This window comes from Manacus candei, unplaced genomic scaffold (assembly GCF_025592945.1).
Source record: "Manacus candei isolate 608988 ecotype Guabito, Panama unplaced genomic scaffold, ASM2559294v1 h1tg000037l, whole genome shotgun sequence".
In the NCBI taxonomy this organism is placed as follows: Eukaryota; Metazoa; Chordata; class Aves; order Passeriformes; family Pipridae; genus Manacus; species Manacus candei.
The window spans coordinates 7,439,332-7,467,309 of NW_026138085.1; the positions used below are offsets into that span (position 1 = coordinate 7,439,332).

The 27,978-nt window shown below is 45.1% G+C and overlaps 6 protein-coding genes across 9 annotated transcripts in view; 2 read left to right on the forward strand and 4 right to left on the reverse strand.

The window, feature by feature from the left end:
* Window positions 1-14,016, forward strand: part of AFF4 (ALF transcription elongation factor 4) — a 64,928-nt gene extending 50,912 nt beyond the window's left edge. Inside the window, exons 22-23 of one of the 4 annotated variants that reach the window (XM_051793955.1) lie at window positions 3,882-3,978; window positions 13,959-14,016. In XM_051793955.1, the coding sequence (XP_051649915.1) occupies window positions 3,882-3,978; window positions 13,959-14,001 (140 nt within the window). In that variant the 3' untranslated portion in view covers window positions 14,002-14,016. Of the gene's footprint in view, window positions 1-3,881; window positions 3,980-4,093; window positions 4,302-5,396; window positions 5,425-13,958 lie in introns of those variants that run through there. The other 3 variants (XM_051793957.1, XM_051793954.1, XR_007905606.1) reach the window with 3 other exon arrangements.
* Window positions 52-2,128, reverse strand: LEAP2 (liver enriched antimicrobial peptide 2). The gene is made up of 3 exons (XM_051793998.1): window positions 1,991-2,128; window positions 1,415-1,548; window positions 52-327 (listed from the first exon to the last, which is right to left on the reverse strand). Exons 1-3 carry the CDS (start codon window positions 2,045-2,047, stop codon window positions 291-293), a joined length of 228 nt encoding a protein of 75 aa, XP_051649958.1. The 5' UTR covers window positions 2,048-2,128; the 3' UTR covers window positions 52-290.
* LOC127473864 (cytochrome b-c1 complex subunit 8) lies at window positions 6,493-7,474 on the reverse strand. Its single transcript, XM_051793996.1, has 2 exons — window positions 7,267-7,474; window positions 6,493-6,706 (listed from the first exon to the last, which is right to left on the reverse strand). The coding sequence occupies exons 1-2, from the start codon at window positions 7,418-7,420 to the stop codon at window positions 6,612-6,614; spliced, it is 249 nt and encodes an 82-aa protein (XP_051649956.1). The 5' UTR covers window positions 7,421-7,474; the 3' UTR covers window positions 6,493-6,611.
* Window positions 8,752-13,142, reverse strand: GDF9 (growth differentiation factor 9). The gene is made up of 2 exons (XM_051793983.1): window positions 12,651-13,142; window positions 8,752-11,545 (listed from the first exon to the last, which is right to left on the reverse strand). The coding sequence occupies exons 1-2, from the start codon at window positions 13,078-13,080 to the stop codon at window positions 10,593-10,595; spliced, it is 1,383 nt and encodes a 460-aa protein (XP_051649943.1). The 5' UTR covers window positions 13,081-13,142; the 3' UTR covers window positions 8,752-10,592.
* A 3,069-nt stretch (window positions 14,017-17,085) lies between the features above and the next one.
* Window positions 17,086-24,498, forward strand: C1QTNF2 (C1q and TNF related 2). The gene is made up of 3 exons (XM_051793991.1): window positions 17,086-18,100; window positions 20,806-21,054; window positions 22,300-24,498. Exons 2-3 carry the CDS (start codon window positions 20,814-20,816, stop codon window positions 22,911-22,913), a joined length of 855 nt encoding a protein of 284 aa, XP_051649951.1. The 5' UTR covers window positions 17,086-18,100; window positions 20,806-20,813; the 3' UTR covers window positions 22,914-24,498.
* Window position 24,499: 1 nt separating this feature from the next.
* FABP6 (fatty acid binding protein 6) lies at window positions 24,500-27,960 on the reverse strand. Its single transcript, XM_051793994.1, has 4 exons — window positions 27,798-27,960; window positions 26,341-26,516; window positions 25,654-25,743; window positions 24,500-24,564 (listed from the first exon to the last, which is right to left on the reverse strand). The coding sequence occupies exons 1-4, from the start codon at window positions 27,862-27,864 to the stop codon at window positions 24,511-24,513; spliced, it is 387 nt and encodes a 128-aa protein (XP_051649954.1). The 5' UTR covers window positions 27,865-27,960; the 3' UTR covers window positions 24,500-24,510.
* Between the last annotated feature and the right edge of the window lie 18 nt (window positions 27,961-27,978).

Consider the following 27,978-nt stretch of genomic DNA (forward strand, 5'->3'; position numbering starts at 1 on the left):
ACACCTTCAAATAAATAATATGAACCGTTACAAAAAACCCAAACGAGCAGGAGAGGCAGAGCCCTTTTATTGAGCTTGGCCAGAGGCATCCTGAGGCCCAGAGCGCAGCCACGGCAGGAGATGGTCTTGAGCTCTTGAAGTCCTTTTATCAGCACATGTGACAGAAATATTAAATATGGTTTATATTTGATTGCTTGAATCACTGTCCAGCTCCTGAGCAGTCAATAAATATGTCCCAAGTGTGTGGAGCATCGTCAGCAGTAACAGTGAGGGGTGTTGTCATCATGAGCTCATGCCGAGGCCGTGGTGAGGAGACAGCGGTTCTTCCTGGAAAAAAACCATCATGAGGCACTGAGAGCTGGGGCTGCCACTGAGCTGGGCTCAGACAGGTATCCCAGGTACGTCCTCAGCAGCGCTCCCCACGCCCAGGTGTTCCAGCAGTGGTCCAGCTCAGGTAGCCCTGCACACTGTGTTCACCTCTAACTCTGCTCAGTTTGTCTTGATTCATTTTCTGTTCTTAGCTTTACATCGTAACTCCAAAATGTGTGTTGCCCAGGGCTATAGGATCAGGTGCAGTGTAGAAATGGTACAGAACTGCAGTCCTGTCCACAGGGTCCTGTTCTGTCTGTACCTTCCTGTAGTTGCTGGTCCAGCTCAGTTCTGGGAATCAGCAGAACCTAATGATTCATTTCAAACACAGCATACAGCCTAACCACCCTGTACTGTTTATTTTTTTATCCTATTTATTTATAATAGAATATGAAATAATCTTATTTATAATCATATTTATTAATAATAGGATACATTTATCCATTTTTCCTATTTACATATAGTAGAAAGTGGTTATGTTCTACATTGTTTGTGATTTCTGGTATATATGCACAGCAGGTGCCACACAAAATCACCTTTCAGTCACTAAGTAGAAATTTTAACTATTCTATTTATGTATTCAACTATATGCAGTTGGACAATTTGCTTACATCTAGTGTTCATGAGAACTCAATGGTGTTTGATATTGTTGTCTTTTAAACTATGAGCTCAGTAAGCACCTTAAAGTGGTTAATTTAGGGTAAGATGTAATACATGGTTTTTTACTTTTAATTAATACATGCTTTAAAGTGAACAGCATTGGCTTTAGGAAGGATTAATTTTAAGGTCTGTGGTTACCTAAAAGCTGTCTGGAGTCCTCTGTTCCTTTTTGCAAAGCCAGGTTATTTGGGGTTGCAGTGAAAGGACTAAGACTGGCAGTCAAGGAACTTGGACTCTGCTCTGTTTGCACTGCTTACAAAAGAGTCTGAGTCTGTTGCCCCATCCCTGTTCCTGGTATCTTTTTTTGTGAACTCTGGATCCCGTTTGGGTGAGACTAAGTGTGAACTTCCTTTCCATCACACAGTATTAAGGGTTGCTGAGTTACCTGCAGAGCATGGTGATGCACTCGCTGTTGTCCCTGCAGGAGGCTCCGATGGGTCTCAGGGACACTCCTCTCCAGAAGGGCGTCATCCGCCGCTGCCGTGGCACCCGGGTCTGGGGCAGGGATGCACCGTGTGCCTGAAACAGAGCCAGGGGGACTGTCAGCACATGAGGCACCTGCGGATGGTTGCTCTGATGCTGAGGTCAGTTGTCTTAATTGAAGCACTTGAAATGTTTCTGGTTTTCAGAACATAGCGTACTCTGTCAAAGTATTGCTTGTAGCCCGACCCCAAAGAACTAAGTACCAAAATTAACAATGTTTTTTAATCTTGGGAGGGAAGGCAGAATCGCTTGCTAAGTTATGGCTCAGAGTAGTCCAATATTCACTAGGCAGTTACTCTTCATTTTATGACATTGAATCCTCTAAAAAAGCTCTACTGTCACCTCTAACTCCAGCCAGCTCTCCATCCAAATCACAGCAGCTTTCGTTAACTACCCGTCCATTTGAATTAGCTCTTTAAATAGTATATTTCTAATTATTTATTTCAGTAGCTATATTTCAATAGTTGTCTCTCTTTACCTGGCTGAGCAGCAGTGAGCAGAGCAAAAGGACTGCCATCATTTTCCACCAGTGCATCTTCCCAGCGTGAGTTGTCACTTCGACCAGCCGTGGGCGGAGGAGGCAGGAAGAACTCTATGAGAACTTCCCAGGCTTTCAGCTAGATTTTTATAGACTTCATTCTCTTATCATTACATCAGCTGCCAGTTATTACAGGAACAAAGTTCGGTTTGGAGCAAGAGGGAATTGCTAAGTCTACATCTGCTGAAGTGATCTGGTTCAAGGCCTGTCTCTTGAGCTAATAATTTACTCCCCTTCCACTTGTACTTTGTCTGGTCACCTTACCCATTGTGCCAACTGTTCCTTTTTTTAAAGCCTACCTAATATGTTACCAGAACTCCATAGTCTATTTGCATCCAAAAGGGGGGTTGGCCCAAATTATTATGGTCAAGACTGAAAGCCATAACCTTATTTAACATCTGTGCCACTCACAGTGTGTGCTGCTCTGAGTTTGCCAGCCAGGGGCAAGTGTTGTCTTGCCAGGGTTATTTGGAGCAGAGGATTGTGCTTTTGATTCTGCTTCTCACTCTTGGTACAGGAAAGAACCGTAAGAAAATTGCTTAACCTTCCTTTCCAGGCATATGGTGCTCAAAAAGCAGGTGTAACACTTCTCAGATGGGTCTGGGAATGTAAAATGCGCAGTAACTCATAGAGTTCTTCTCTGAGGAGTCCTAAGGTGTGTTAAAGATAATCATCTCCAAACAGATACTGGAAGAAGCTGCTCAAGGCTGTCTGGAGCTGAGGTGCTCCATGTGGCAGGACTGCGGTTCCTTAGATGAGCTGTCTCTGTCTCTGTTCCTGTCACTCACCATCGGGCTTCCAAACGGTGTCAGCAGCTCCCATGGATGTGGATGGGCTGTTTGTCATTAAGAGGAATTTCATTTTTTTCCATTGTGGACTGAGATTGCAGCAGCAGAGAAAAGAGTGTTTGAGCAGAGCTGTTACCTCTCATCTCCTCTGTCATCTGCTTACACAGTTCTCCCACTTGTCCCAGTGTTTGTGTCTCCTCATCTGTGAGATCTTGTGTATCTTGTTGGATTGGGCTCAGAGCAACCAGGTCTAGTGGAAGGTGTCCCTGCTCATGGCAGGGGGTGGAACTGGATGAGCTTTAAGGTCCCTTCCAACCCAAACCAGTCTGTGGTTCTGTCTGGCTCCCACATCTGTCCCATGTGCCCCGAATCTGTCAGGTCAAGACATTTGTGACTGCAGGGTGACATAAAAAGAATTCCAACTTAATTGTGTCAGTGTATGGGATTTTTGGAATACATTATGTCTTAAATTACTTCAAGGTGGAAGATATTGTATAAAATAGTGAACTATCCTTTAGCTAAATTGTAAATACAGATCTGGATGTCACAGGCTCTATTTCTGTGATTGCTTAATATGAAGGCACAAGTGCCAGCGTGGAAGGCAAGTGACTTAGATTAAGATAATGCCATGCTGTCAGATGATTACCCCTTAGCCCAAATTTCACTGGGATTAAATAAAAAACCTTCCCAGTTTTTTATGAATAAATAAATAAATAAATAAATAATACCCCCCCCTTTTTTATTTAAAACCAGTATACTGTCTACAACCAATACTGGATTATCTCTTCCTTTCCTAAGGTGGTTCTTGCACTCCTTCCTTTGCCTGGTTTGTGTTGCTTCTCTGGAAGGAGGAAGCAAAATTTTTCATTATTTGTCCTTCCTGGATTTTATGACGAGAAGGAAGTGGGACAGTAAATCATAGCATGTCAAGTAGCTGAATTTAAAAGTTCCTTTTACATTTAGCTGGGAATTTCCCAATTATTTTCCCCATTAAATCCTTCCTTTACATGCATCTGAGTTCTAATTTCTGCTATTTCCACTAGGCACTAGTGTAGAACAGAGAAAGGAGAACAACACAGCAGCAGTAGCCCTGAGTTCATCCATGGAAGCACAGGATTTGGAAGGACAGCAGACCCCCCTGTAAGTCATCATCTCTCAGCTTTTTTGGCTGGGTAAGGCTGGTACTTTGTGATGATACATCAAAATTGTTGTGTGTCCTTTTGGGTCACTAATAGCATCAACATGTGCCTGTCAGGCAGCAAACTGTGCAAGAAACTAGTGACAAAAGGACAAAACTGAGTCAGTTGTTTCCATGCCCACAAGTCCTGGAGGCTGGTAAGAACCCACAGCAGAGATGTGAGAAAAGAGATGTTGCTCTGTTGCCACTTCTAATAGTTACCAAAGGGAGGATGAAAATAAACCAACAACCGAAAAATTTTTGAGTGCCTTGTTCAGATTCTGAAATGCCCAGGGACAGAACTGCCAATGCTGCGGGTCCAGGGGGAACCATCCCCGCAGGGAACAGGGCCTGTGTCCGAGGGGGAGGTTGGCTTGGAGGGGTCAGAGGATGGCTGGGCAGGGTAGCAACAGGTGGAGGAGCAGCAGGGGCAGAGGCCTGGACTGGAGCTGTGGGCTGACCCCGCAGCTCAGGGCTGACCCTGGCACGGGGCTGAGCCACCCCGGGGCCAGCACGTGGCCGCCGTGCCGCTGCCCCCGTTTACATTTGTCTGGCACCTGGTCCAGACACAGTTCAGCAGGGGCAGGGACTTCGTGAGAGCCCCAGGGAGTGCTGGCCTTCAGCAGAGCTGTGAGACAACACAGTGAAAACCAAGTGTTTACTGAGCAGAACTTCACAGGGGCTGTCACTGAGACCACCCAGCAGCTGCTCCGGGGCTCTCGGAGGCTCAATGGGCAGGATAGAAAGTTCTGAATTAAGTGTCTCCTTCCAGTGCTTTAAGGGGGCTTGTAAAAACGAGGGGGAGAAATATTTTACACAGACACTGACAGGACAAGGGGAAATGGCTTCACATTGACAGAGGGCAGGGTTAGATTGGATGTTAGGAAGAAATGCTTCTCTATGAGGGTGGTGAGGCCCTGGCACAGGTTGCCCAGAGAAGCTGTGGCTGCCCCATCCCAGGAAGTGTTCAAGACAAGGCTGGATGGGGCTTGGAGCAGCCTGGTCTAGTGCAGGGTGTTCCTGCCCATGGCAGGGTGTTGGAATGAGATGAGCTTTAAGGTCCTTTCCAACCCAGGCAATTCTATGATCCTATAAATCTGCCTCTAGACACTTCTGCCAGCTCTCACAGCCAGATGTTGCTCCCTGCTTGCTTAAGCAGCCTAGAAAATACCAGTGAACCAAAATGCAGGTACATTTAAGCACAGAATATTTTTGCCAACACTTGCAGCACTGGCCAACTGCTTTTCCTGCAGTTTATGCCAACCTCAGGCTGTGCTCGGAAGATAAATAAGAGACTGAGCTTAGTCTCGTGCTTTTTAAGTATATGTTATGAGCCCCAAAATACTCAAGCACTGACCTCTTAAAACTGCTTGCCCCCCAGCTTCCTGAAGTGAGAGCCTGAGCATCTTTGTCTCCCAGCCCTGAGCACGTGGAGAAACTCACCCAGGTAAACGTCACTGCTGCCCTGCAGATAAGATAAACTCCCAGTACAGGTACAGGAATAGCACAGCAGGGAGACCAACGTGTTGCTCTGTGTTGCTCTGTGTAGGGCAGGTGCTTGAGGCAGTCAGCAGAACACTGGAAGGAAAAAATTCCGACAAAGGAACCAGCCAAGTGTTCTGGACTTCAAACAGTGGAGCTTGTTTCTATCCCCAGAGCCACGGGGTGAATTTGTCACCTATTTAAGTGACTTCATTACTTGCAGCTGATTTTTAATCATCTTCAGGCGTTTATCAGTTATGTTTCTCCCTGTAGTGCTCAAGAAGGTTCTAATGCAGCCCATTAACAATGATCAGATATCAGTGTAGTTAATCACCCAATTAACATTAATATAACTAGGTAATTAGAATCACAGGATCATAGAACAGCCCAGGTTGGAAGGGACCTTGAAAGATCAGCTAGTCCAGCATTTTGTGGGAAAGGAGCCCATATGAGGTTACCTGGCACCCCAGCCAGTCACCTCCTGAAATCTTTCCCTGGGCCTCCCCCTCATCCTGGGCAGGGTGTTCCAGGGACTGATTGTTCTCACTGGAAAAAATCCCTTTGTTACATGGAGATGAAACCTCTCCTGGTGCAGCTTGTTCCTGTTCCCTCTCATCTTCTGGCCAGGGCTCCAGTGAAGAGAGAGGTCAGGGTCCATCCCCAATCCCGAGCCACTGTCTAGCTCATTCAGCTTTAATCAATGCCAAATCAGGCAATGTTTGTTTTTCACAGATCTCAAGGCTGGAGGAAAAATACCAGCCAGTGATGGGAAAATAAATAGAACAAGGAACTGTCATTTCAAAACAGCCCTCGCTGCACTTTATATTGAGGAATATTTCAAAGAAACGGGAATCACAAAAGCTGGAAGTGCTGTACAATAAAAACATCCGAGCACATGGAACTTAAGCCTGATTATCTGCCTGTACAGAGAGAACCAGACAAGGGATTTGATGCTCCTCACCTTAAACAGCTTAAGACAGAGATTTCACACAAAGTCATGGGGCAAAGTTACAATTTATTAGACAAGACTTATCTCCCTGTTAATCCCTTTTGGCCATGGGAACAAGCACAGCAGGTCCGTAACAGTGCGGGAAGGAGCTCCGGGGCCATGTGGTCACTGGTCGTGCTCATAGTCAGCCGGGTTCTTCCTCTTCAGCCGCTCAAACTCCTCCGTCCCCCAGGAATAAATGAGGTATCCGACTGCAAAGGCTGGGAGGGAGAGAGGGCAGGCACAATCAGAGGACATGGGAATGAGGGGACACTGCTATAACGGGGCCATCACAATAAAGGGACACTGGAATAAGGAGACGCTTTCAATATAAGGACACTGCAATGAGAGGACACTGAAATAAGGGGACACTAAAAGGAGAGGTCAGTGCAATAACAGGACACTGCAGTATTGGGGAGACTGCAATGAGGGGACACAGGAATGAGAGGACACTGCAATAGAGGGACATTCACAACAAGGGGACATTCGATGCAACGAGGGGACACTTCTGTAACGGGACACTGCTATATGGGAGCATTGGAATAAAGGGATATTCGCCATATAGGGACATTGCAGTAAGGGGACACTGGAATAAGGGGATATTCACAATACGGGGTCACCGCAGTGAGGGGACACTGCACTGCGCACTGCACAGACCTCCTGCGACAAAACACAGCGTCCCACGAACCCGCCATCTTCCCCGCCAGCCCCACATCCCCCCTCCCCAAATTTACGCCGCCGAGGGGGCACAAAAAGGGGGGGAATCCCCCGCTGTACTCACGGGGCACCACCTTCAACACCTGGGAGGAGAAGCGGCGCATCACGTTGGGGAGGCCATGCGAGAAGATGTTGGGGATGGCGCGCTGCTCGAAGGGCGAGAGGCTGTAGGTGATGACATGTCGCACCCGGGCCAGGTTCCCGAAGTGCTTCCCCATGGCCGCAGTGTCACCTCGGTCACCAGGCAATGGCCGCCGCCCGACCCGGAACGGCCTCGGCGCCGCTTCGCCTTCCGGGGCGGGCAGGGGCCATGGCGCTCCCTCAGCGCTGCGCCGCCCCCTGGCGCCGCTGTGCAACCGCGGGTTGCGCGCTATATTTGTGATAAATTATATTTGTAACAAAGTATGTTTGTGATAAGAGGTGCTTGCAATGAATTACGCGTGTAATAAGCGATGCTTGCAGTAAATTCTGTGTGTAACGAACGGGTCCTGCCCTGAGGGAGGGGGTCAAACGCGGCACCCGCGCTGTGAGGGGAGTGGGGGAGCGGCGGCGCCTCAGGGCGTGAAAATTCGCCTAAGTACCAAAATTAAGTAAATGTCGGAGAAAAAGCCACTTTTGTGTGGGGGTTGTGGTGGTCTAGTGCTACAGCGAGAGGGTTTGAGGCTTAACATAGTAAAATCATGGAATAGTTTGGGGCAGAAAAGGCTTTTAAAGGTTAAATAGTCCCCCTCCCCACATACACCCCACAATGAACATCATAAACACGATTGGAATCATTATTAGAATATATGAGACATATTCTACATCACTGAAATTACTATTAAACTATATGAGACATCTTCAACACTATTGGAATTATCAATCGAATGTATTAGAATTATTAGACTATATTAGACTTATTTAATATTATTATTAGAATTATTAATAGAATAGATTGGATATCAACCTTACTGAAATTATTACTAGAATATATTAGAATTATAAGAACATATTAGCTTCCACATTAGTGGACTAATTATTAGAATTATTAGACTATATTAGATATCTTTAATATTTGAATTACTAATAGAGTATATTAGACATCATAATTATAGATATTATTAGAATTATTAAAATATATTAGACATCTTCCATAATATTGAAATTATTATTAGAATATAATACATATATTCAACATTATTAGAGTGATTATTATAACATATTAGGATTATTACGATATATTAGTCATCCTACACATTATTGGAAGAATTATTAGAATATATTAAACATCTTCCACGTCACTAATTTATTATTAGAATATATTAGAATTATTAGACTATTAGACATATTTAACATTATTTGAACTAATATTAGAATATTTTAAAATGGTTAGAATATATATCACAGAATATGTTAGACATCTTCAACATTATTGGAAGATATTAGATTAATTAGAATATATTATACATGCTACATGCTTATTATTAGAATACGTTAAACATTTCCACATTAATGGAATTATTGGAATATATTAGACAGTGGAATTATCAGCATGTGTATCCCTGAAATCTAGAAGTGCTGCATCTCCCTAAATCCTCTCTAGGGAGTAGACCTTGACCTTTACCCTGTTGCTGAGGTCCTAATTTTCTACAGCTGCCTATCACTAACTCAAATCCAGGGTTTCTCCCTCTGAACTAGCCTTTTCCATTGGTGTCAGGAAATAACTCAATTTATTTACCACCCTGGCAGGCCGGCAAAGCTGAATTCCCAGAGTTTGAAGGGATCAGGGGGAGTGACACAACCTGAATTCACCCAACCACCCACAGTGCTGTTTGGGGCCAGGATGTCTTTTGTGTGACATCAAGATATTTGCTTTGAGCTTTTGGTATTTAACCCAACTTTGATTTCAGCAGTTGCAGGCTGAAACCTGCAGCAGGAACCTCACTTTTGCAGCAGATTTATGCCTGTTGCACCTCCCCAGAGCACTCCAGCACTCCGACATCGATCAGATCACAGCAACCCGGTGAACCATCACAGCAATGTAACACCACACACTGTCCCCTTCAGGGACATTCCTTCCTTGTCAGGCTGAATTCCCAGACCTCTGGAATTGCACAGCTCAGGATCTAAGGCTAGGGGCTGTTTGGATGGCTTAGCAGAGAAAATTATAGCATTTACGTATCAGTGTTTTAGCAAGCCAAATTTAAAGGCTGTTCTGAAAAAATTTTACAGGACAGTTCTGCTCCGCAGCCTTAAAAAAAAAAAAAAACAACAAAAACCAAACAACACCACCCCAAACCCAACAAACAAACAAACAAACCCACCACCAAACCAAAGCTGGGGGTGCTTGTGTGTGGACCCCAACTAAATATCTCCTAGCTTGGGTTCCCTGCATGAAACCAGCTTTTTTGATGCAATTCTTAAAACTAGAAGAAGCCTAGGAGGAGAAAATAAAACAATCACAGCAAAAATTTGATGTGAAAGCATCTAGAATCGAGGCACTGTTACCTACAGTTTCATTGCAAGAGGAAATGAAATTGTGGCCCCACATTTCAGAACACTAAACCAATTGAACAGCATTTACAGAAACTCATTTAGGGCTTTTAGAAGCCTTCAGGGTGTTTTTAAGCTTTTTAAACATTTCTTCATAGTTGAGAAGCCAGTGGTGCTGTGGTTCCTCCTGAACAATCCTGTGCCCTCACCCCATGAACAGCTGTTTCTTGTTCTTGAAAGAGATGAAGCCTTCCTGGTTTTAGCAGCTCACCTGTCAGCTGGTGCCAGTTCTTACTGATATAGTTCAGTGATTTAAGTGTTCACAAGTCACCCCACAGCTGTCCTTAAACTCTTGCCCTCCTTTTTGTTGAGAAAGCCTAAAGAGTGCAACAAAAGAAAAGCAAGAAACCACTCGGTAACTCTACAGAACTGTGTGGAAAATTTATATCTTCTTGCTTGGAAGAGCTGGAATGTGGTAGGGAAAAAGAATATAAACCTTAGGAAGTAATTTTAACATTAAAGAGTTTCTTCTCTTCCTAGACATATGTTGGAGATGACACACACAAGATTTCTGTAGAGAGGCAGACTAGAAGGCACTGGGTGTCAAGGGATGGGTGACAGGCATTTATTTCTTCTTTTAAATCTACAAGAAAGCAGTTTAAAATATACATTTAATAGTTGAAACCTTTTCCACATTTTAAATGCATAATTATTCCAATAAAAAGATACTATTTACATTTAATTGCACATTCTAGAAAGGCTGAGTGACGACAAAAATAAGTGTATGGTGTAAACACCTTCTGCTAACTCTGTGCTAAATCCCAATCAGGTTACACCAATGTTCTTCAGTGGATTATAGCTACAGATACTTTGAGAACGCAGAAATACCCAAAGCTGGAGTGAAAGCAGAGCACAGCACTACCGACAGGTGCACTTGGTGGCGATCATGTCCTCGTACTCCTTGTAGACAATGGAGCCATCAGGCTCGATGGTGAGGACGCTGAGCGGGCTGTACTCGGCTGGGACACAGGAGGGCTTGGGGACAGAGGGGTCCAGCTTCTCATAGATGAGGTTCTGCACCATGGTGTGCACAGGAGACCCGTACTTGTGCCCCACGGCCCGGGGACAGTCCCCCTGGCAGTACTGGGGGCTGTACCTGTGCGGGGCGATGATCCATTTGTCCCATTTTAGCTGGCTAAAGCTGAGGCGGAAGTTGTGAAGCTCACATTCATTTTGAGGGAACACAAACTGTTTGAAATATTCACTCAAGTTATTGGGTGAAGTTGCTGGTGCTGCTTTCAGATTCTCATTCCTTCGCTGTCGAGAGGCCCTTCTGCCCTGGGAATTCCCTTTTCCTTTGTCACCCATAGGATCCACAGGTGGGCTGTTCCTTTGCCTGGCCCTCACTGGGCTCTTCCTCCCGTGCCTAAGTGAGTTCCACCCATGATAAGCTTGTTCACTGGTGTCATTCAGATACAGAAGAAGGGAAGGGGGAACCAGTGTCACATTAACAGGGTTTTCCAGTTTTGTGCTCCTTTGTGGGTCACCCATCAGGCAAGTGAAGTTCACAGCCATATGGATATTCCTCCTGTTCATAGCAATTAGAGGCTGGAGGAAAGAAGTCACGTCGATCTCCACCCACTTGCGTTTTCTAACTTCAAAGTGCAGGCTAAAAGCTAGAGAGTGGGAAATGCTGGGACAAATTTGGCTGGCAGAATCATGTTCCTTAATGGATAAATGGCATATGAAAGTGATGGAAGAGGAAATGGGAACAGATGTGTCAAAGGAATAAAGCAAGACAGACTTGAGTAAGTGCTCCAGAGCAGTAACACGATCCAGGTTGAAGAGTAAATCCACCGAGTGAACATCTCCTGGGAAGGGAAACAGAATGCTGTAGAGTTAAGAGTGTCTTAATTTTCCACTAAACATAAATACTATACTAGTGGATAAGTAGAAATGATTCAGCAGCAAAAGAAACCAATTTAGATGCCCTCCCTTACATTTATTACTTGGAATATCTACTTTGGGCAGGGACATAAAAGTCAAGAAATTTCAACAGACCCAAGGAAACCCATGGTTTTAAGAGCTATTATGATTCCTTTCATTAAAAGAAACAGTACAGGAATAATTCAACAGTTGTCTATTTAGTGCTGGTATGAAGAAACAGGAGCAAGGCACTGCAAATGATACAAACCACAAACTCCATCTGAAATTGCTGTTTCCTGTACAGAAGTACAATGAGTACAATGTTTGTGTTTATCTCTCTTTCTGTGGTTATCTGTCTTTTTAGCGAAAATTTCAAGTCAGAAGAACTCAGATCACCTATCAGCAGTCACTTAAGTAGAATTAAAGGCCAATGACTTCTGGGTGCTGTTCTTGTCACCAGCCCTCATTTAAGAAAACCCTAAGTTACAGGATGCCCGGCCAACCTAGTTTCAGTCCTGAGCCTGATTTACAAGTAATTCTACTCTTCCCTTCAGGTTATTCACAGATTTTGGTTGTGATTCTTCCCTAGCAAATGTACAAGACATGGAGAGGAATCCTCTGGCAATGGGTTCTGGCAGTTTGATACAAGTCTCATTCCAGTGCTGTGGGTTTTTTGAAAAGAAGCAATACCAAGACAGGCAGTAAAAGGAAGTGTGCTGCCCGCTATGCCTAGGCATTTTTTCCATTTTTCCTACTTTACTTAAACCTGATTGTGGCTTTCTCTGACTCATGATGAGATGAGTCAGCCCAAAACACCAGTATCGTCTTGCACATACCATTTGTGTGGTGTTTCCCAAACTGTGAAGTCTGTACCTAATGCCATTCAAGGAGAAGTAGGTTATGAAAAACTCCTACAGTTTAAAGAACAGCCCTGAGGATTAAAATAGCAACAGCTCTAAAGAAGAAAGCTATTTTTATATCATACTGCAAGAGCTGAACACACAGAAAAACCCCATTTAACCTTTACAACCCAGGCCACTTCACACCTACCTCTCACCAGGTCCCTGTGGCGGTGCCTGCATTCCAAACACGGAGTGAAAAGTCGGACAGTGTTATAGAGGTGGCCTTTGTGGGCCTTGGGGATCCCCTCCTTGGTGGCTGACATCTTATAGAGCCTCTTCATGTACCGGAGGGCCCTGGAGTCTGGCTGCAGCCTGGGGACCTCACTAGCCCAGCTCTGGGGGCCCTGATCAGACAGCACCTTCAGGAGGGGAGGCAGGGGGGCATAGCCTCGCCTTGCACCTTGGGGCAGCTGCAACACTGGATTGAGTTCACTGGCAGCACCCTCAGGAGCTTCCAAAAAGGCAGGGGCCTTGTCTGAATCCCCACGGCCCCTGAAGTGGGGGGAGCACTGGGTGCCAGCAGAGAGCCAGGGCAGGCAGCAGTAGAAACAAACACAAATTCTCCAAGTGCTCTCCATGCTCTTTAGAGCTGCAGCCAAAAATATATCTCCCCTAAAATACCCAAGGAAAAACAAGAGTGCCTGAGCCCAATCCCTTATATATGTTGCAGGTGTGGAATAGGAGGGAGGTTTCTTTCTGATTAGAAAGCAAAGAGAAAGATCTGCAGCTGGCTCCCAGAGCTCCTTTGCAGTTGGGCATGAGCCTTGGCTTATTATAAACGAGACCCTAATTCTGAGTTAACCTTTTTCACATGGGAAATTACAGGATGGGAGTGAGTGCCAGCCCACAGAGGGAGTCAGAGAGGCCTCAGTGTTGCCTGGTCTAATCAATCCTTGTTTATTTGTAGGAATATATAAAGCTAAATATTCCTCCTCTTGACCTTTGGCCTCTCCTCATGTGCTGGTGGAATAGCTTTCACCTGCTCTGAGCTGAAGGACCCATTCTCTAGCTGCTCACTCAATATGAAATTGTGGTGAAGCCTTGAATGTGCTTTTTGTTTACAAAGAAGGTTGAAGGTAGTGACCTGGTGCTTTGAGAACATCTTATAGTTAGCTTAATTTAGGTATAATTTGAAGTTATACAATAGTATAGTCAAATATGTTTCAGATACTGTAGATGTCTAGGAAGATTCAGTGAAAAAAAGGAGATGAGTAGGTAGAACTTAGTTGGGATTTTTGTTTGTTTTGTTGGGGTTTTTTCCCCCCTCCTCTTCAGAAACACGGAGGCAGGATTGCAGTTCTCCCTTCCCTTTTTTTCAGAAGGGAGGAAGAAAACGTTTGGAGCAAACTATTTTAAAAACTAGGAAACTGGAATCCCATATTGGATGTTCTTCCTCTTGCCTTGGTGTGCTGGTGTGGAAAAATGAGTTTGCCAAACTTGTTATTGTCTCTTTCAGCTTTCCTGGGGTATTTTCCTGCATGGCAAGCTCTTGTTTATGAGCTGGAGAGCAAAGAAAGCCCTGAAGAATAAGACCTGAGAAAAATGGAGAGCCTGCTGCTGTTACCTCAAGCAGCAAATAGGGCAGGTAACCTGCTCTACACCAGATGTGAGTTATTTTCTCAGACATTTGTCACTGGCTTTCCTGGCCTTGGCAAGTGCTGCTCATGTCCCCATGGACTGGGATTGCTGCTGCTGATGCTACAGACTCCAGAGCAGATCTGGAGTTTTCTGTATTTTTGGGAAATACAAGGCATTTTCAGAAGTCTTTTCTTGTTTAACTCTGTTACTCGACACCTGGACAGGTGCCATTTATGGCGAGTCAAAAAGGTTACTAAATTTCACTTTGAATTAGAAGATGCTTGAAACAGAAGAAAAACCCCCAACTTTTACACATCATCTGCTCTGTGCTGGCGGTGGCTCACTGGTGCTTGGGTTGGTTCCCACTTCCGTCTTCCTAAAATAAGCTCTATTTATTTTTATCTTAATGGGTTAGGGCTGCAGATCCGAAGCAGAGCTAATGGTCTCAAGGGCATCCTTGAAGTTTGAACAGAGATTTGACTCATTTTTATGGGGGCTTTTGGAGAGGGGCAATCATTCTCTGTAGACTGATTACAGACTTCCAAACTCCTTTTAGGCAGGGCAATAAAAACTACTCAAATCACCATCCCACACTAGGACTGGAGGCCTGTTGGGTAGAAAAAACACTTCTTCCCTCCAATTAGTATCTCCCAAAAAATCCCCAAAGCACTGACACTCATCTTTGATGAGGAGCACATTTCCATTGCTATTGCCCAGTGCCATGGGAAGGCTGGATTTTCAGCTGCCTGCAGCCTCTGGGTGAACTGCAGCTGTTTTGGCATTTGCTGAATTATTTGGTTACAAAGTCGTTGCTGCAAGGTCAGTACCTAACAATGAAATGTGTTAGTGCTCAGAAAGTAAACAAGGGAAAATCCTCCCTCGCTGGACATAGACCTGCTGTCCTGGGGAAGGACAGCCCACCTTTTAGGCAGCCCATCCACAATGGGCACAAAGTTTATTAGGGAAGACCTCAATGAGCCATGACGTGCAGAAAGGGCACCCTGTCTTCCTAATCTCCCCCTCAGAGAGGAGCCTGGGTGCAGCTGGATCCAATCTTAGCTCTGGACTTGGTCTAAGGTTTGTGCCAAAGGATTATACAAGTGTAATTGAACCCCTATACCACTTTGTCACATAGGATTAAGGATGGTAAACTATATATATACTTAAATAAAAATAAGTGATTTATTAAGATAATGTTTAGACTAAAAGATCTTAATCAGAATTGTTTACTATATAGTATAGGTAGCTATAACTACTATATAGTATAGTGCACTATTTTTGAAGTGAAGTTGAAGCAATTATATTGAATCAATTATACTAAGCTAGCAAAAACCATTCTTAAGTAGAGATTGATGTTACTGACCCAGACCAATGACCATGGGCAAATCTCTTTGGCTTAGCCTTGAGGAGTGAGGGGTGTCCCCACTCCAGGGAGGAATCTCCACGTACACTTCAAGAAGGGGTGTGATCCTCTGTTAAAAACTGGGACTGGGCTTTTATGGTATAAAGTGCTGGACTGTCAGCCAGATGTGTCCAGGCCAGCTGTACCTGCTCTGCAGCTTTGGATAAGTTGTCAGTACTTTCACTTTTTTGTTCCTTTATCAGGTGCTTTACCATCTGCTACATATTCACCTCACTCTCAGGGTGTTCGACTTTGGGATTGACGAGTAGGGCTGGTTTCAGCATTGTTCAGCCCCTTCTCCATTCCCCACTGAGAGCTATGCAAGTAGGGCTGTCTCAGCCTGAGCCAGCATCCTGTACTGCAGCAATGAGCCTTCCCTGAGATCCTGGAGAGACCCACGGCAGGGAGACTTCTGCTGAAGAGCAGCACAGATTGGACATGATCTCTCCTAGTGCTTCCCTGCAATGTCTCTCTGAAACAAAATGCACTGAGAAACAAGTCTCAGGTCTGCTCTGATTCTCTGTGCACGGGCAGTTTATTTGTTTAACACAGTGTGCTGCCAAGCATGTTCTCCAGCAGAGCTGCCTGGGACCCCAGAGCAGCTTGGCTTGGCTGTGCAGCACAGACATATTTTCCATCTGCCTGGCAGGAGCTTCCCAGCACTGCCTCTCCCCACGCTGACGAACTAGGTCAGGCTCTTGCTGCCTTCAACATGCTGCAGATCTGGGCTCAGAATCACCCATAACTGTGAATTTCCTGTCACACTTGGAGTTTCCTGGCAGGACTGCTGTGTGTTCAAGAATCATGTCATCCCTGGCCTGTTTCACACCCATCCCAAAGCCCTGGTGCCCCAGCACAGCTGTCATGGGGCAGGATAAGCAGAAGATAATGGTATTTTTCTTACCAATGCCATTGGTGTCTGAGTAAAACAGCGTGGCTTCCCAGGCCAATCTGACTGGCACCATGGTAAAGCTCACAGGAGGTTTTCATCTGATTTCATAAGAAATCTGAGGCAAGACCTCTGCACCTGCAGTGCCTGGAGCCTTTTGGTCCACACCCAGGCAGGAGAGGCCCTCCACAAGAGCTGGATTCCTCCAAACCTTATCAAAACAGGCAAAAAGTGATGATTCTTATTTGACTCATCACCAGAGCTGCCTCAGGGAAAAGCAGCCATTGGAGCAGTGTCTGGATCTGTCCCTACCTATGGCAGCTTTTCTGAAAACAACCCTTTCCCCAGTGAAATTTCAGGTGATGACTGTGTGGGTTTGGGAAGGGGGCTTGCTCTCCTGGAGGTTGTTTAATGGCAGGGAACATCACAGAGTGTCAGAGAGCTGAGGCACTGGCTCAGCAGGAGCTCTGCAAGAGTATTGGCACAGCACAAAAACAACCCTGTGCTTCCTCAGCCAAACATTCCCACTCCTCCCATGAGCATCTGAACTGGTCCCACCTCACAAAGCAAACTGTGCACATACTTCATTTTTACGTTATATCCGTTCCCACCATGTTCCAAAAGCAAGCACAGGGGAAAGCTTAAAAATAAACCATAACAGCTCTGAGAAGGATGAATTCAGGCAGAGTAAGGAATGACAATTCCAGTGTGCTCCTAATCAGCTAATAGTCTACACTGAGCAGAAATTATTCACTGGTTGGAGAGCTGCAGGGCAGGATCTGGAGCCCTGCCATCAAGGACATGCCTGTCCCAGGCCCTGTGCAGGATCCTGGCTGGGCCAGAACAGGAATCCACAATAAAAAGATCAATCTGGTTGATACCAACCCTGGCAGCATCCCAGAGCATCCTGCTTAGGCTTCAGCCACTGCTTCTAGTGTTCCTGCTTTGCCTGAAGCAGTTGCTGGGGGGTTGTAATAACTTTGCAAGCTTAAAACAAAACCCCAACCCTTTCTCCAAACAGAAGCGTTCCTGCCATGCCATCTCTATGACAAAATCATGTTTAGTCTTGCACATCCACCTGAAGAAGTGCTGAAGTACAAGCAGTTTCCTCTCAAAATTTGCATTTGCAAAGCTGCTGCTTCATGACTGTCTTTAATTCAAACCTGGAGCAACTAGAAATGATTTTCCACCCTTAGGACAAGATTTTCTTCCCTTGCTAATGCTCCAGGATAAAGTGCCAAAGTTGTTCCCTAGCTGGATCTTCATTACCCATCCCCTGCTTTCCTGGGCAGCAACTACATCAGAGAGGGGCAACACCAGTCAGAAATGCTCCAGTCAGCTCCTGAGCCTTTCCTACAAGACTGCAAGGGTGAGAGAGAGAGGGAAAAGCTCCCCCAGCCTCAAGAGCTTTCCAGCCATATGTGTGTAAAAATTTCTTCCTGTGCCACGTGACCGAGGAAGAGGCGCAGATCCATTACACAATAATAAAAATATGCCTTTGGCAACGTGGAGCCAAAGGAGAGCTGCTGCAGGAAGCTAAAAATACGCACGAAAAGGAGTAAAACAATAATTAAAAGAAGGACAAAAGTCAATCCTGCCCAGCCCTCGGGACGCTGCTGCAGCAGGACGGGGCCGGGGCTCTGTGTGTGAAAGGGATTTGCAGCAAAACATCTGCCTGAGGTGTTGGTTGCCAGCGCCCGTCAAGATCTCACTGAGGAGATTAGTCGTGGTGAGTAGATGTACTTTTCCTTTTTTTTCCCCTCTCCCTCCTCTTAACCTTAACTTTGAAAACTTCCCAAAAAAGGTCTAAGTCACTGAGCACTCAGGTTTCCAAAGCCTGCACAGAAATCCCTGAAGGCAACAGTTGCCAGTTAAAGAACTATACCATGAGGGAAACACTCCTCAGCCTTTTGCTGAGAGCACCCACCTCGGCAGCTTCTGTGAGGGGGTTTTAGCTCAAAGCTGGGAAAGGTTTGCCACAGGAATCCCTGGCTGCCTAAAGCTGAGACGGCAGTACAGGTTCAGGACAGAAGGTGCATCACCCTCCTTTGACATTGCTTGTGCAGCAGCAGAGAACAGATCATGCTCCTGTTGGTATAACTGCTTCACTGGTTTATATCAGAGGTTAAATCCACCCATTTCAGCTGCTGTCTGTCACTGGTGACACACCTTGTTTTACCTAAATTAGCCCTGCACACCCATAGGCTTCTTTTGCTTCCACCCTGGGGATGGTGCAGGACAGCCACCAGAGCTGAGAACTGGGCTCGTGGTGGCTGATTATTTTAAAGATTAATTAAGACACCTTGAGGTGCACTAGGAAGTTGTGAAGCAGAAAGATGGTTGTTCTGTTTGAGAAAGCCTCAAGTATTGAAGGCAAACAGAGTAGAAAATCATGGTGTTTGTTGGCTGCTGGCTCCCCACTCAGACCATCCTGCTCCTTCCTCCCTCCCTCCGAGCAGCAATTCCTGCAGACTCTCCTCTTCTCACCACCACATGGCACAGGGTGGCTTCCCTGGCCAAAAATCACCATCCAGCCAGTGCACGTGCCACCAAACCACCCCACACCTGGCAACCCTCAGGGATTTTCCCTCTGGGATTTCAGCCAGAAGCATCAGAAAGTACAACTGGTCCTCACTCTTACAGGCAAAATCTTTTCTTACAGAAATGCCTCTTTTATGCACAAGAGGCATTGGTCATGGCCAAAGGGTCTCTAACCCCATTAACAAAAACATTAATTAAAATGTCATTAGAAAAAGAAATCCTCATGCTGCATGGCCTCCATTGCCGGGCCAGCTGCCCGTACTGTGGAGGGAAAAGATGCTGATCTGTTTCCAATTTGCTTTTTGGAGCTCATAGTAGGTTCTACATCGAGGAACAATTCTCCTTTTAAGGTGGAACAGAATGAGGTTTGTTCTCTTTCAAAAAGATTTCTTTAAGAGGTTATTTATAGATCCTCTTTGTGAATGTGATTGTGCTTTGCATCCCACACACGTTGCTGTGATATGGGATGAAACGTTCTCCTGGAGTCCTTAATTAACACCAACTCAGGAGCTGTGCCAGAGCACGGCTCCAGGTAGCTGGATATTCCCCATCTATCCAAGTACTGATACTACTGACCTTGCAGCCTCAGGGTATTTTGTTTGCCACTTTTCATCCCATCAGGTCAAGACCTGGGTTGTCTCAAGGTAATAAAAGCACTTACGATAAGAAACTTTCAGAGAAGGAGCTGCCCTCCCACCCTGTGCTCCCTCTCACACGTTTCTTCTCTACATGAAACATTCCCAGCTTTTTTCCAGGTTATGCTCCACAGTGACATTTTTTCTTGCCACAACTTATTAGTGTCATCCACCTCCAGATGACTCCTGCTTCTCTTCTGCCCTGTTAGAGGTGGTTCTTGGGAAGCAGGGATATAGCTTTCCTTGTGATCTCCCCACTTCACAGGAATTTTAACATTTTGTTTCCCTTTCCATGAGCTGAGAAGCCTTTGTTCAACTCTCCATATGAACACTGGTTGGTGTTTTCCATCTCACAAGTCTGTTAAACTGACACCTTTCACCAGCAGCAAATAAATTTATGTATAAGAATAGCAAGAGAGAGCTTAAGAACAAAATGGTTTAGCAGCCAAAGCCAGCCTGGAGATCTGGTTTGCATTTCCCACTCCTCTGCATGTTCTTAACTATAATATTGCAGAACTGGGGGCTCCCACTGAGCATAAATATGTAGGATCAGCTCGCTGGATTTGGAGCATCTAAATATGCATTTCCACCCCCTCAGAAGCCAATACCAGGATGAGAACACTAATGCCAACATGGAATTTATCCAGTACTTTAAACATCTTCTTTCCAGTGCAGGAGTTAAACATAAGACTACTGGGGAGTTGCTAAAGCCTCCTGATCAGCCAAGCTGCAATGGGGAACGGGATGTTAACTATGAGGCTTGGCTTGTTCTGACAGGCAAATGGCAGTAAGGACTGGCCAAAGCCTCCCCAGCCTGTCTCCTGAATCCTGCCCTGCATCACACAATGGGTTTGTGCTTGGGAAGAAACCCCAGTGACACAACTGCAGGGCAGGTCATACTGGGCACAGCCATACCAAACCCCTTCCTCCACTCCCCTCATCCCAGGCAGCTGATTTCTGCACCCCTCTGCCACTGCTCCTTGTGTTTTTGGGGAAAAGAGGCCCAGGTAGCAGAACAAAATGAGCAGTGGCCACAGATACAGACTTAGAGAAGAGTAAGCTTGAAAAAAAATTTTGTCTGGCCTAGAAAACTCCATGAGCCAATCCTTGAATTCATGTCACACATGTCACAAAGCAAACAGCTCCCCCATCCTGCCAAAAAAAGCTCAGTTCCCTCCCAATTTCATGCAAGTCTCTCACCCATCCCACTGGTGCCATACCCCACATGCTGCCACCACATCCCGTCTCCTCCTCACAGGCTGTGCCATGATCTCTGCTGTGCTCCTCCTCTGGACTGTGCCCTGTGTGGCAAACCACATCCTCGGGGGCTTTGCCAAGAGAGAGCTGCAGGAAGGTCCCCAGCTGGCCTGCAGCCTACCAGGACCCCCTGGGCCTCCCGGCCCCCCCGGCGTGCCCGGCACTCCAGGGACAGTTGGCAGGATGGGCTTCCCAGGAAAAGATGGCAAGGATGGCAAGGACGGGGATAAAGGCGAGCACGGCGATGAAGGTAAGGGGAAAGTGCTCAGCAGAGCAAGGGACCGTGTAAAGGTCATAGTGCAACAGCCCAGTTCACAGCAACCTGTCACCCAAATCTGAGCCCAAGGACAGGCAACATCTCAGAGGAAACTCTTCCAGAAATTTCCACTCTCCCCTCTCCAACTTGTCCCACTTGTCAGACGGGTTCCAGACACACATCATGTCCCACTGTGTGCAATTCCTATTGGCTTCACTTTGTTACAAAGTGAGGTTTGCTCTGTTCTGATAAAGTGCTGGTCTCTGACTCCTGCTCTCAGGCAAAACAGAGCCAGTTGAAAAAATGAAGTACTTACTGCCCATAGCACCAGGGGACAAGCCCTGCTCTGGCAGTGCTGGACCTAAATCAAAGCAAACAACATCCCTTCTTTAATCCTGAGGTGGGGCTGCCCTTTGGATCCAGCCTTGGAGTCAGGAGGTGCTGAGATCAGCTGTGGTGGAGAGCCAGTGATTTCCTGTTGCCACACTAGAGTGCACTCCTGCCTCAGCCAACACCAGCGAGCCCAACATGCGTCTTACTCCCTTCTCCCACCCCCAAAACCGGGAATCTGGAAAACAGATTTCCAACCACAGCTGCACTTAAATCCAGTCTTGCTACAGCAGGTTAAGAGACAGTGCATAAATCCTCATGAATCTGCTTATATCAGATACTACTACATCAGAATCACTGTGACAGCCCAACTCACTTCCCATTTCACATCTCAAGCCAGTCCTGGCCCTGAGTGTTTGCTGGTTCATCCCCCAGCTGGGCTGGGCTGGTCTTTTACTACACCTAGATTTATTTTTAATTTTTTTTTTAACACTTTCATGCTAAATGCAAAAAAAAAGAAAAGAAAAAAAAAAGACACATGATTAAAAATACTCTACCTGCTCAAAGTGAGGTTCCAAAAGCTTCACAAACCTGCTTCACTCCTGTAAACCCCAAATATTTAAAGCTTCTTCTTTAGTTCCTCCTTTTTCTCAAGAGAGACAGATAATAGAACCAGCCTTTTGGTCCTTAAAGGGGCAGACTGTTCTGCTCCTGAGTTCCACTGTTATCACACCAACAACCCTGGATAGTCAGTCCAGGCAGATGTCCAGCTCCAGGTAGTATTTCATCAGGACTCTCACACCAGCAAGGTTTTCCTCCTTAAAGAATTACTCTACTGCAATGATATAATGCATTTCCACCTGCCATGTCAACTCTTTCACTGAAAAACTGAGGTTATTTTTCTTCTAGGTCCACAAGGCAGAACAGGAAACCCTGGCAAGCCAGGACCAAAGGGGAAAGCAGGAGCTATTGGCAAGGCAGGCCCACGAGGGCCCAAGGGTTTAAAGGGTAATCCTGGGAAAAACGGGGCACCAGGAAAGAAGGGACCCAAAGGGAACAAGGGCGAGGCTGGGATGCCGGGCCCCTGCACCTGTAATGCCAACAAAGCCAAATCTGCCTTCTCTGTGGCAGTCTCCAAGAGCTACCCGAGGGAAAGGCTGCCCATCAAATTTGACAGGATCCTGATGAATGAGGGAGGACATTACAATGCTTCCAGTGGGAAATTCGTATGCAGCATCCCAGGTATTTACTACTTCACCTATGACATCACTTTGGCCAACAAACACTTGGCCATTGGCTTGGTCCACAACGGGCAGTACCGGATCAAGACTTTTGATGCCAACACTGGGAACCACGATGTTGCCTCTGGATCAACCATCCTTTCTCTGAAGCAGGAGGATGAGGTATGGCTGCAAATCTTTTACTCAGAACAGAACGGGCTCTTTTATGATCCCTACTGGACAGACAGCTTGTTTACTGGATTCCTGATATATCCCGATCAAGATTATCTCAATGAAATATAGGATGAGAAAATGGTCTGGGGTAAAAAGTAGTAAATATGGTGAGGCCTCAATCCAGCAAAGTGTGGCCTGTACATGGACATGTCTGGGATTACCAGAGAATGCCACAACTTTGGCTCTAACAGCCTGTATTGGCTATTTAGATATTTACTTGATGTCATCAAGTCCACAGGGCACCAGGACTTCTTTAAGCAGCCTCATGATGAATCTCTCCATCTCAAAGCCATCCGTTATGTTTTCCATGATTATTCCAACATGCCTTTGACATGTAACTCAAATACTGGTGCAGAATACTTTGATTATTACATTTATTACAATAAAGCATGGAAACCAACAAAACCAAAGCCTAAGCTGGACTGTGCAAGTCTGCTGGTTTGGGCAGAGGTAGTGTTAGTTTTCTTCCCCGTGGCTGGAATGGGGCTGTGGTTTGGGTTTGGGATGAACACAGTGATGATGTTTTTGTTATTGCTGAGCTTACACAGAGCCAAGGCCTTTCCTGCCCCTCATAAGGCCATGCTCCGGAGGGGACTGGGTGTGAATGGGATGTTGGGAGGGGACACACCCGGGACAGGTGATCCCAGCTGACCAAAGGGATATTCCAGACCATATGAGATCATACTCAGTGTATAAAGTGGAGGGAAGAAGGAGGAAAAGGGAGATGTTTGGGGTGATTTGTGTTATGTGTGATGGAATCCAGCTTTCCTGGTGATGGCTGAACACCTGCGTGGGAAGGGCTGAATTCATTCTTTGGTTTGCTTTGCTTGTGTGCATGGCTTTTGCTTTACTTGTTAAACTGTTTCTATCTCAACCCACAAGTTTTCTCACTTTTACCCTTTCAATTACCTCCCTGATCCCACTGGTGGGGGAGTGAGTGAGCAGCTGTGAGGGGCTTGGCTGGGCTTAAACAAACATCCTGGGCTGCTGAGCTACAGGTTAGGATGAGCCTCACAAATGAGACTCAAGTGCTGAAACACAAACCTTCCCTCCAGAAACAGGCACCCCGGGTAAACACCAGGATTGCAATGAGAAAATACAGCTCCAAGTCTTCCCACAGGAGTCTGTGAGTGAAACCTTAAATGTCTTCTTAGAGTTTGGGTCAAGAGCAGATACCGATAGAATGAGAAAACCATGCTGGCACTATGAAACTTGTCTTCTGATGAGTGAAAATTGATTTTCTCTTGCTTTTAAGCCCCTAAACTTCTGCCCTCCAAACAGCAGTGAGGCAAAATATTTTCATCAAGTCTTGCATTTTGACGTACAGGTCACACAAAGGATTGTCCCATTCTCTAGGCAGAAGCTGAATAGAGCTTCTGTTAAGTAGGTGGTAGGTGGGAAATACTGGAATATGCCAAGGCTGTATCATATCTTGAAATACCTGGACAACATCATTAAGTGCTTTGCTGCATCTTCTAATTTTTGTGTTCTGATTTTCTGAGTAATTGTCAGATATTTAGGAATGAGTGAGTGTTAACATGAGGATAACATCACTGAAAATTCTTCATGCTTGTAATGCACAGAAAGAGAGAAAGACAATCACCACTTTATTATATTGATTTTATTGTTGATTTTCAGTGCACTGGAAGAGACAGGCTTTGCTGGCTTATGCAATCTTTTTGCTGGTTCTTTTGTAGACTACACCAGAGGAAGTAGAAATCTGGAACAAAGAACGAATCAAAAGTTAAGTTGAACAGTGTAATTAGAGTTGCAGTGTGGCAGGTGAGCAGTCCTGGGGACGGGCTCAGAGCCTGCTCTTTACTGACACATCATTTACCCTTGGGTAGGAGACATATCTAGAAAATAAGCTGAACATCCTTGTCAGGTCTGAGATACACAGTGCAAAAATATCCTTATACAAAAGGCACAACTTCTAGACAGGGGCTTAGGGGTAACTTCAATGTCTCTTGGGCTGGATGTGGCTTCACAACTCCAAGCTGTCAGGGTTTTAGACAAGTCAGATAATTGTTCTCCAAAAGCAGTAAATGACCAACACAATCACTCTTGGGGAGGGTGAGTGTCCTTTCCTGTTTCCCAGAATGACTCACCCCTGTTGAAGGTACACTCAGACATTTGTAACTGGCACAGACACAAGTCCATTCAGGATAATTCATGAGAATCAGAAATTGTGATATTTGGCAAACCAATCTGTCTAACAAGCTTTACTATTAGTATTGGGGTTTCAGTAATCTTCCAAAGCTGCATTGCCATTTTGTTTCCAAAATAAGATAATACTTGAAATCCAACCTCTTTGTTGTTTTGTTTGTGGGTTTGTTTTTTCCTTTGATAAGACTAAGAAAATAGGGTTCTACAGAAATTCTGTGAGGAGTTGCAGGTAGATAGTTTTCTAAGAATGAAGCAAAGTCAATAACTTCATAGAAATATGAAGGTGCATAGTTCTGTATGTTCTATTTTCTATTCTTGAGGCATAGGCACAGTGAATACAATCAAAGTCATGGTGGCTTGGGAATATTTCAGTCTGAACATTCCACTCTTCCAGCTATAAAACTGTGCCTTAGATGCAAGGTCTACATTTCAAGTTGATAAAAAATGTAAGATGAAAAGTTTGTTCATTTAATTTTTGGATTAAACCTGGACAAAATTGTAGAAGGTTATCTAGAGAGAATGAGAAAGTTATTTAAAAGTTTTGCTTTACTTTCTAAAGATTTTTTCTAAGCTTAAAATTTTAGGCCTGGTGCTGTTGAGGTTTTTGTTTTTTATAAACTATCCTGGATATTTGAGCACTCACCTCTACCAGTTTTCCTCCACTGATCTCTGCAGTGTGACGGTAGTTGGGAAACTCAGCTACCAGCTTTCCATCTTCAATTTTAACAGTTGCCTGTAATAGAGAAAGGGTTAATGTTCCTGGGATTGCAGGAATTTCTATTATCAGATACTCTGTAAACATCTGTACCCCTGATGCTGAAAGTTTTTACTTTTAAAAAGGTAGAAGTTGTGTGTTGCACGTTCAGCCTCATGAACAGGACTGAAATCCTTGTGCTTTCGTTCTTAAATGTTCACAATTTAAGTAGAAAAATGTTTCTCTAACAATACCTGCATGTTCCAAATCTACACACTATTCATTAATAGCTCTGAAAACGATTGAACTACAGGCTGTGCTTCTCATTCCATCCTCAGGGATTTATGTGGTGCTTTGACAGCGAAGTAAAAGGCAGGATGATAGGAGTTAATTCTGAAGTGGCAATCTCAGATAGCAATAACCTCCCAGCAAACAGCCCAGAAATGAGTGTGGATGGGTGATCACAAAATCAGGGAATCCCAGAATGGTTTGGGTTGGAAGGGACCTTAAAGCCCATCTCGTTCCACCCCCTGCCATGGACAGGGACACCTTCCACTAGTCCTGAGACAGATTTGCTTTTCACCCTAAATTCAAAAACAACCGAGGCTGTAGGACTTAAAAGCCAAATGAATTTACCTTGAACTTTTTACCACCAAAGGTCTCCATGTCTGCTTCCTTGCCAACTGTGAATGTGTTGGTTGTGGTGTGGCCTCCTGGGAAACGCTGTGTCCAGGTGAAGTCATTTCCATTCTGCACCACCTCAGTCACTATTTTGCAATTCCTTCCCAATTCAATCTTGTCACTGGGAAGACCTTAATCAATAAAAGCATCCAGTTTATCAAACCTAATAGCCTACCAGCTGAACTTGAACTGAAGCATGGTAGAGGTGTGTTTGTTCTCAGACACTGATGTCTGAGCATCTGATTTGCTGTTGAATTCTTTTTCTTTGTTGTTTTTTTTTACAATATCAAAGCTCTGAGTTGAAATTGGTATAAAGGAAGATACTGGGACATCAATGCATTTTTTAAAATAGTAACCTTGCATTCTTTTCCCTGAGAAAAAATACACAGGATAAATGTATAGATAAAAGGTACATATAAATAATCCCTTCTACTTAACCTACACATGAAGATGGAATTTAATATGTGTGAACTTTGTACCTTTGCTAATTAGCTGCACATACCTATTTTTATGTTTGCTATTGCTCTTTAAATAAATGAACAGAAGCACTGAGCTTGTTTGCACAGCTCACAGTGTCCCAAAGAACTTTTTCAGAGTAACCTCTGGGACAGGCTCTAAAAGCACCAAGACCTGTTCCCATGTAAGATTCTGACAGGTATAGTCATACTGAATTTATACCCCCACCAATGAATATTAGAGACAGGAAAAGTGACCTTCACAATCATCATATTTCAAACATCTTGGCCCTTCATTCTGCTGCCACTGAAAAGGAATATTCCTTCTGTGGAACAGGACTATTTCCTGCAACTGACAAAAAAAACTGCATCTCCTTGTGGAAGAGCTTTCCTTGTGGAAGAGCAGGCTTAGAGCCAGCTGATCTCAGGACATGAATCATAGTCGTGGAATGGTTTGGGATGGAAGAGATCTTAAAGATCACCCAGTTCCACCCCCTGCCATGGGCAGGGACACCTTCCACTAGACCAGGTTGCTCCAAGCCCCATCCAACCTGGCCTTGGACACTTCCAGGGATGGGGCAGCCACAGCTTCTCTGGGCAACCTGTGCCAGGGCCTCACCACCCTCACAGGGGAGAATTTCTTCCCAATATCCAAGCTAACCCTGCCCTCTGTCAGCTTGAAGCCGTTCCCCCTTGTCCTGTCTCTCCAGACCTTTGGAAATAGTCTCTCTCCACCTTTCTTGTCAGTTCCCTTCAGGTACTTGAAGGCCACAATTAGTTCACCCTGAAGCTTCTCTTTTCCAGGCTGAATAATCCCAATTCTCTCAGCCTTTCCTCATAGGAGATGTGCCCCATCCTTCTAATAATTTCAGTTAAAAACCCCCTTCTTTAAAAAAAAAAAAAAAAGATACTTCAACTAATATAAGACCTGTACCTGACACCCCAAGCCAGACTTACCAATCTTCTTCACAAATTCATCATAGTTCTCATCGCCTTCAAATTCGTATTTGCCTGCAAATGCCATGTTTCCCTTGGGAAGTGGCTGGGAGAGCGAAATAGCAGCTGGAATGACCGGAATGGATCAGTGCAGATGAGCTGAGGCCCTGGGTTTTATAAACCAGCTCAAGCTGCTCAGCCC

What these genes read in the sequence shown, in the direction of transcription:
- C1QTNF2 (XM_051793991.1), top strand. Translation starts at nt 20,814, where the DNA reads ATGATCTCTGCTGTGCTCCTCCTCTGGACTGTGCCCTGTGTGGCAAAC. An exon ending in AGGCGAGCACGGCGATGAAG is followed by an intron (nt 21,055 to 22,299) that starts GTAAGGGGAAAG and finishes TTTTTCTTCTAG; the next exon opens with GTCCACAAGGCAGAACAGGA.
- LEAP2 (XM_051793998.1), bottom strand. Translation starts at nt 2,047, where the DNA reads ATGCACTGGTGGAAAATGATGGCAGTCCTTTTGCTCTGCTCACTGCTG. An exon ending in GCTCACTGCTGCTCAGCCAG is followed by an intron (nt 1,549 to 1,990) that starts GTAAAGAGAGAC and finishes GCTCTGTTTCAG; the next exon opens with GCACACGGTGCATCCCTGCC. An exon ending in TGCATCACCATGCTCTGCAG is followed by an intron (nt 328 to 1,414) that starts GTAACTCAGCAA and finishes GTTTTTTTCCAG; the next exon opens with GAAGAACCGCTGTCTCCTCA.
- LOC127473864 (XM_051793996.1), bottom strand. Translation starts at nt 7,420, where the DNA reads ATGGGGAAGCACTTCGGGAACCTGGCCCGGGTGCGACATGTCATCACC. An exon ending in GGTGTTGAAGGTGGTGCCCC is followed by an intron (nt 6,707 to 7,266) that starts GTGAGTACAGCG and finishes TCTCCCTCCCAG; the next exon opens with CCTTTGCAGTCGGATACCTC.
- FABP6 (XM_051793994.1), bottom strand. Translation starts at nt 27,864, where the DNA reads ATGGCATTTGCAGGCAAATACGAATTTGAAGGCGATGAGAACTATGAT. An exon ending in TGAATTTGTGAAGAAGATTG is followed by an intron (nt 26,517 to 27,797) that starts GTAAGTCTGGCT and finishes TTATTGATTAAG; the next exon opens with GTCTTCCCAGTGACAAGATT. An exon ending in TTGGTGGTAAAAAGTTCAAG is followed by an intron (nt 25,744 to 26,340) that starts GTAAATTCATTT and finishes TCTCTATTACAG; the next exon opens with GCAACTGTTAAAATTGAAGA.
- GDF9 (XM_051793983.1), bottom strand. Translation starts at nt 13,080, where the DNA reads ATGGAGAGCACTTGGAGAATTTGTGTTTGTTTCTACTGCTGCCTGCCC. An exon ending in CCACAGGGACCTGGTGAGAG is followed by an intron (nt 11,546 to 12,650) that starts GTAGGTGTGAAG and finishes TTCCCTTCCCAG; the next exon opens with GAGATGTTCACTCGGTGGAT.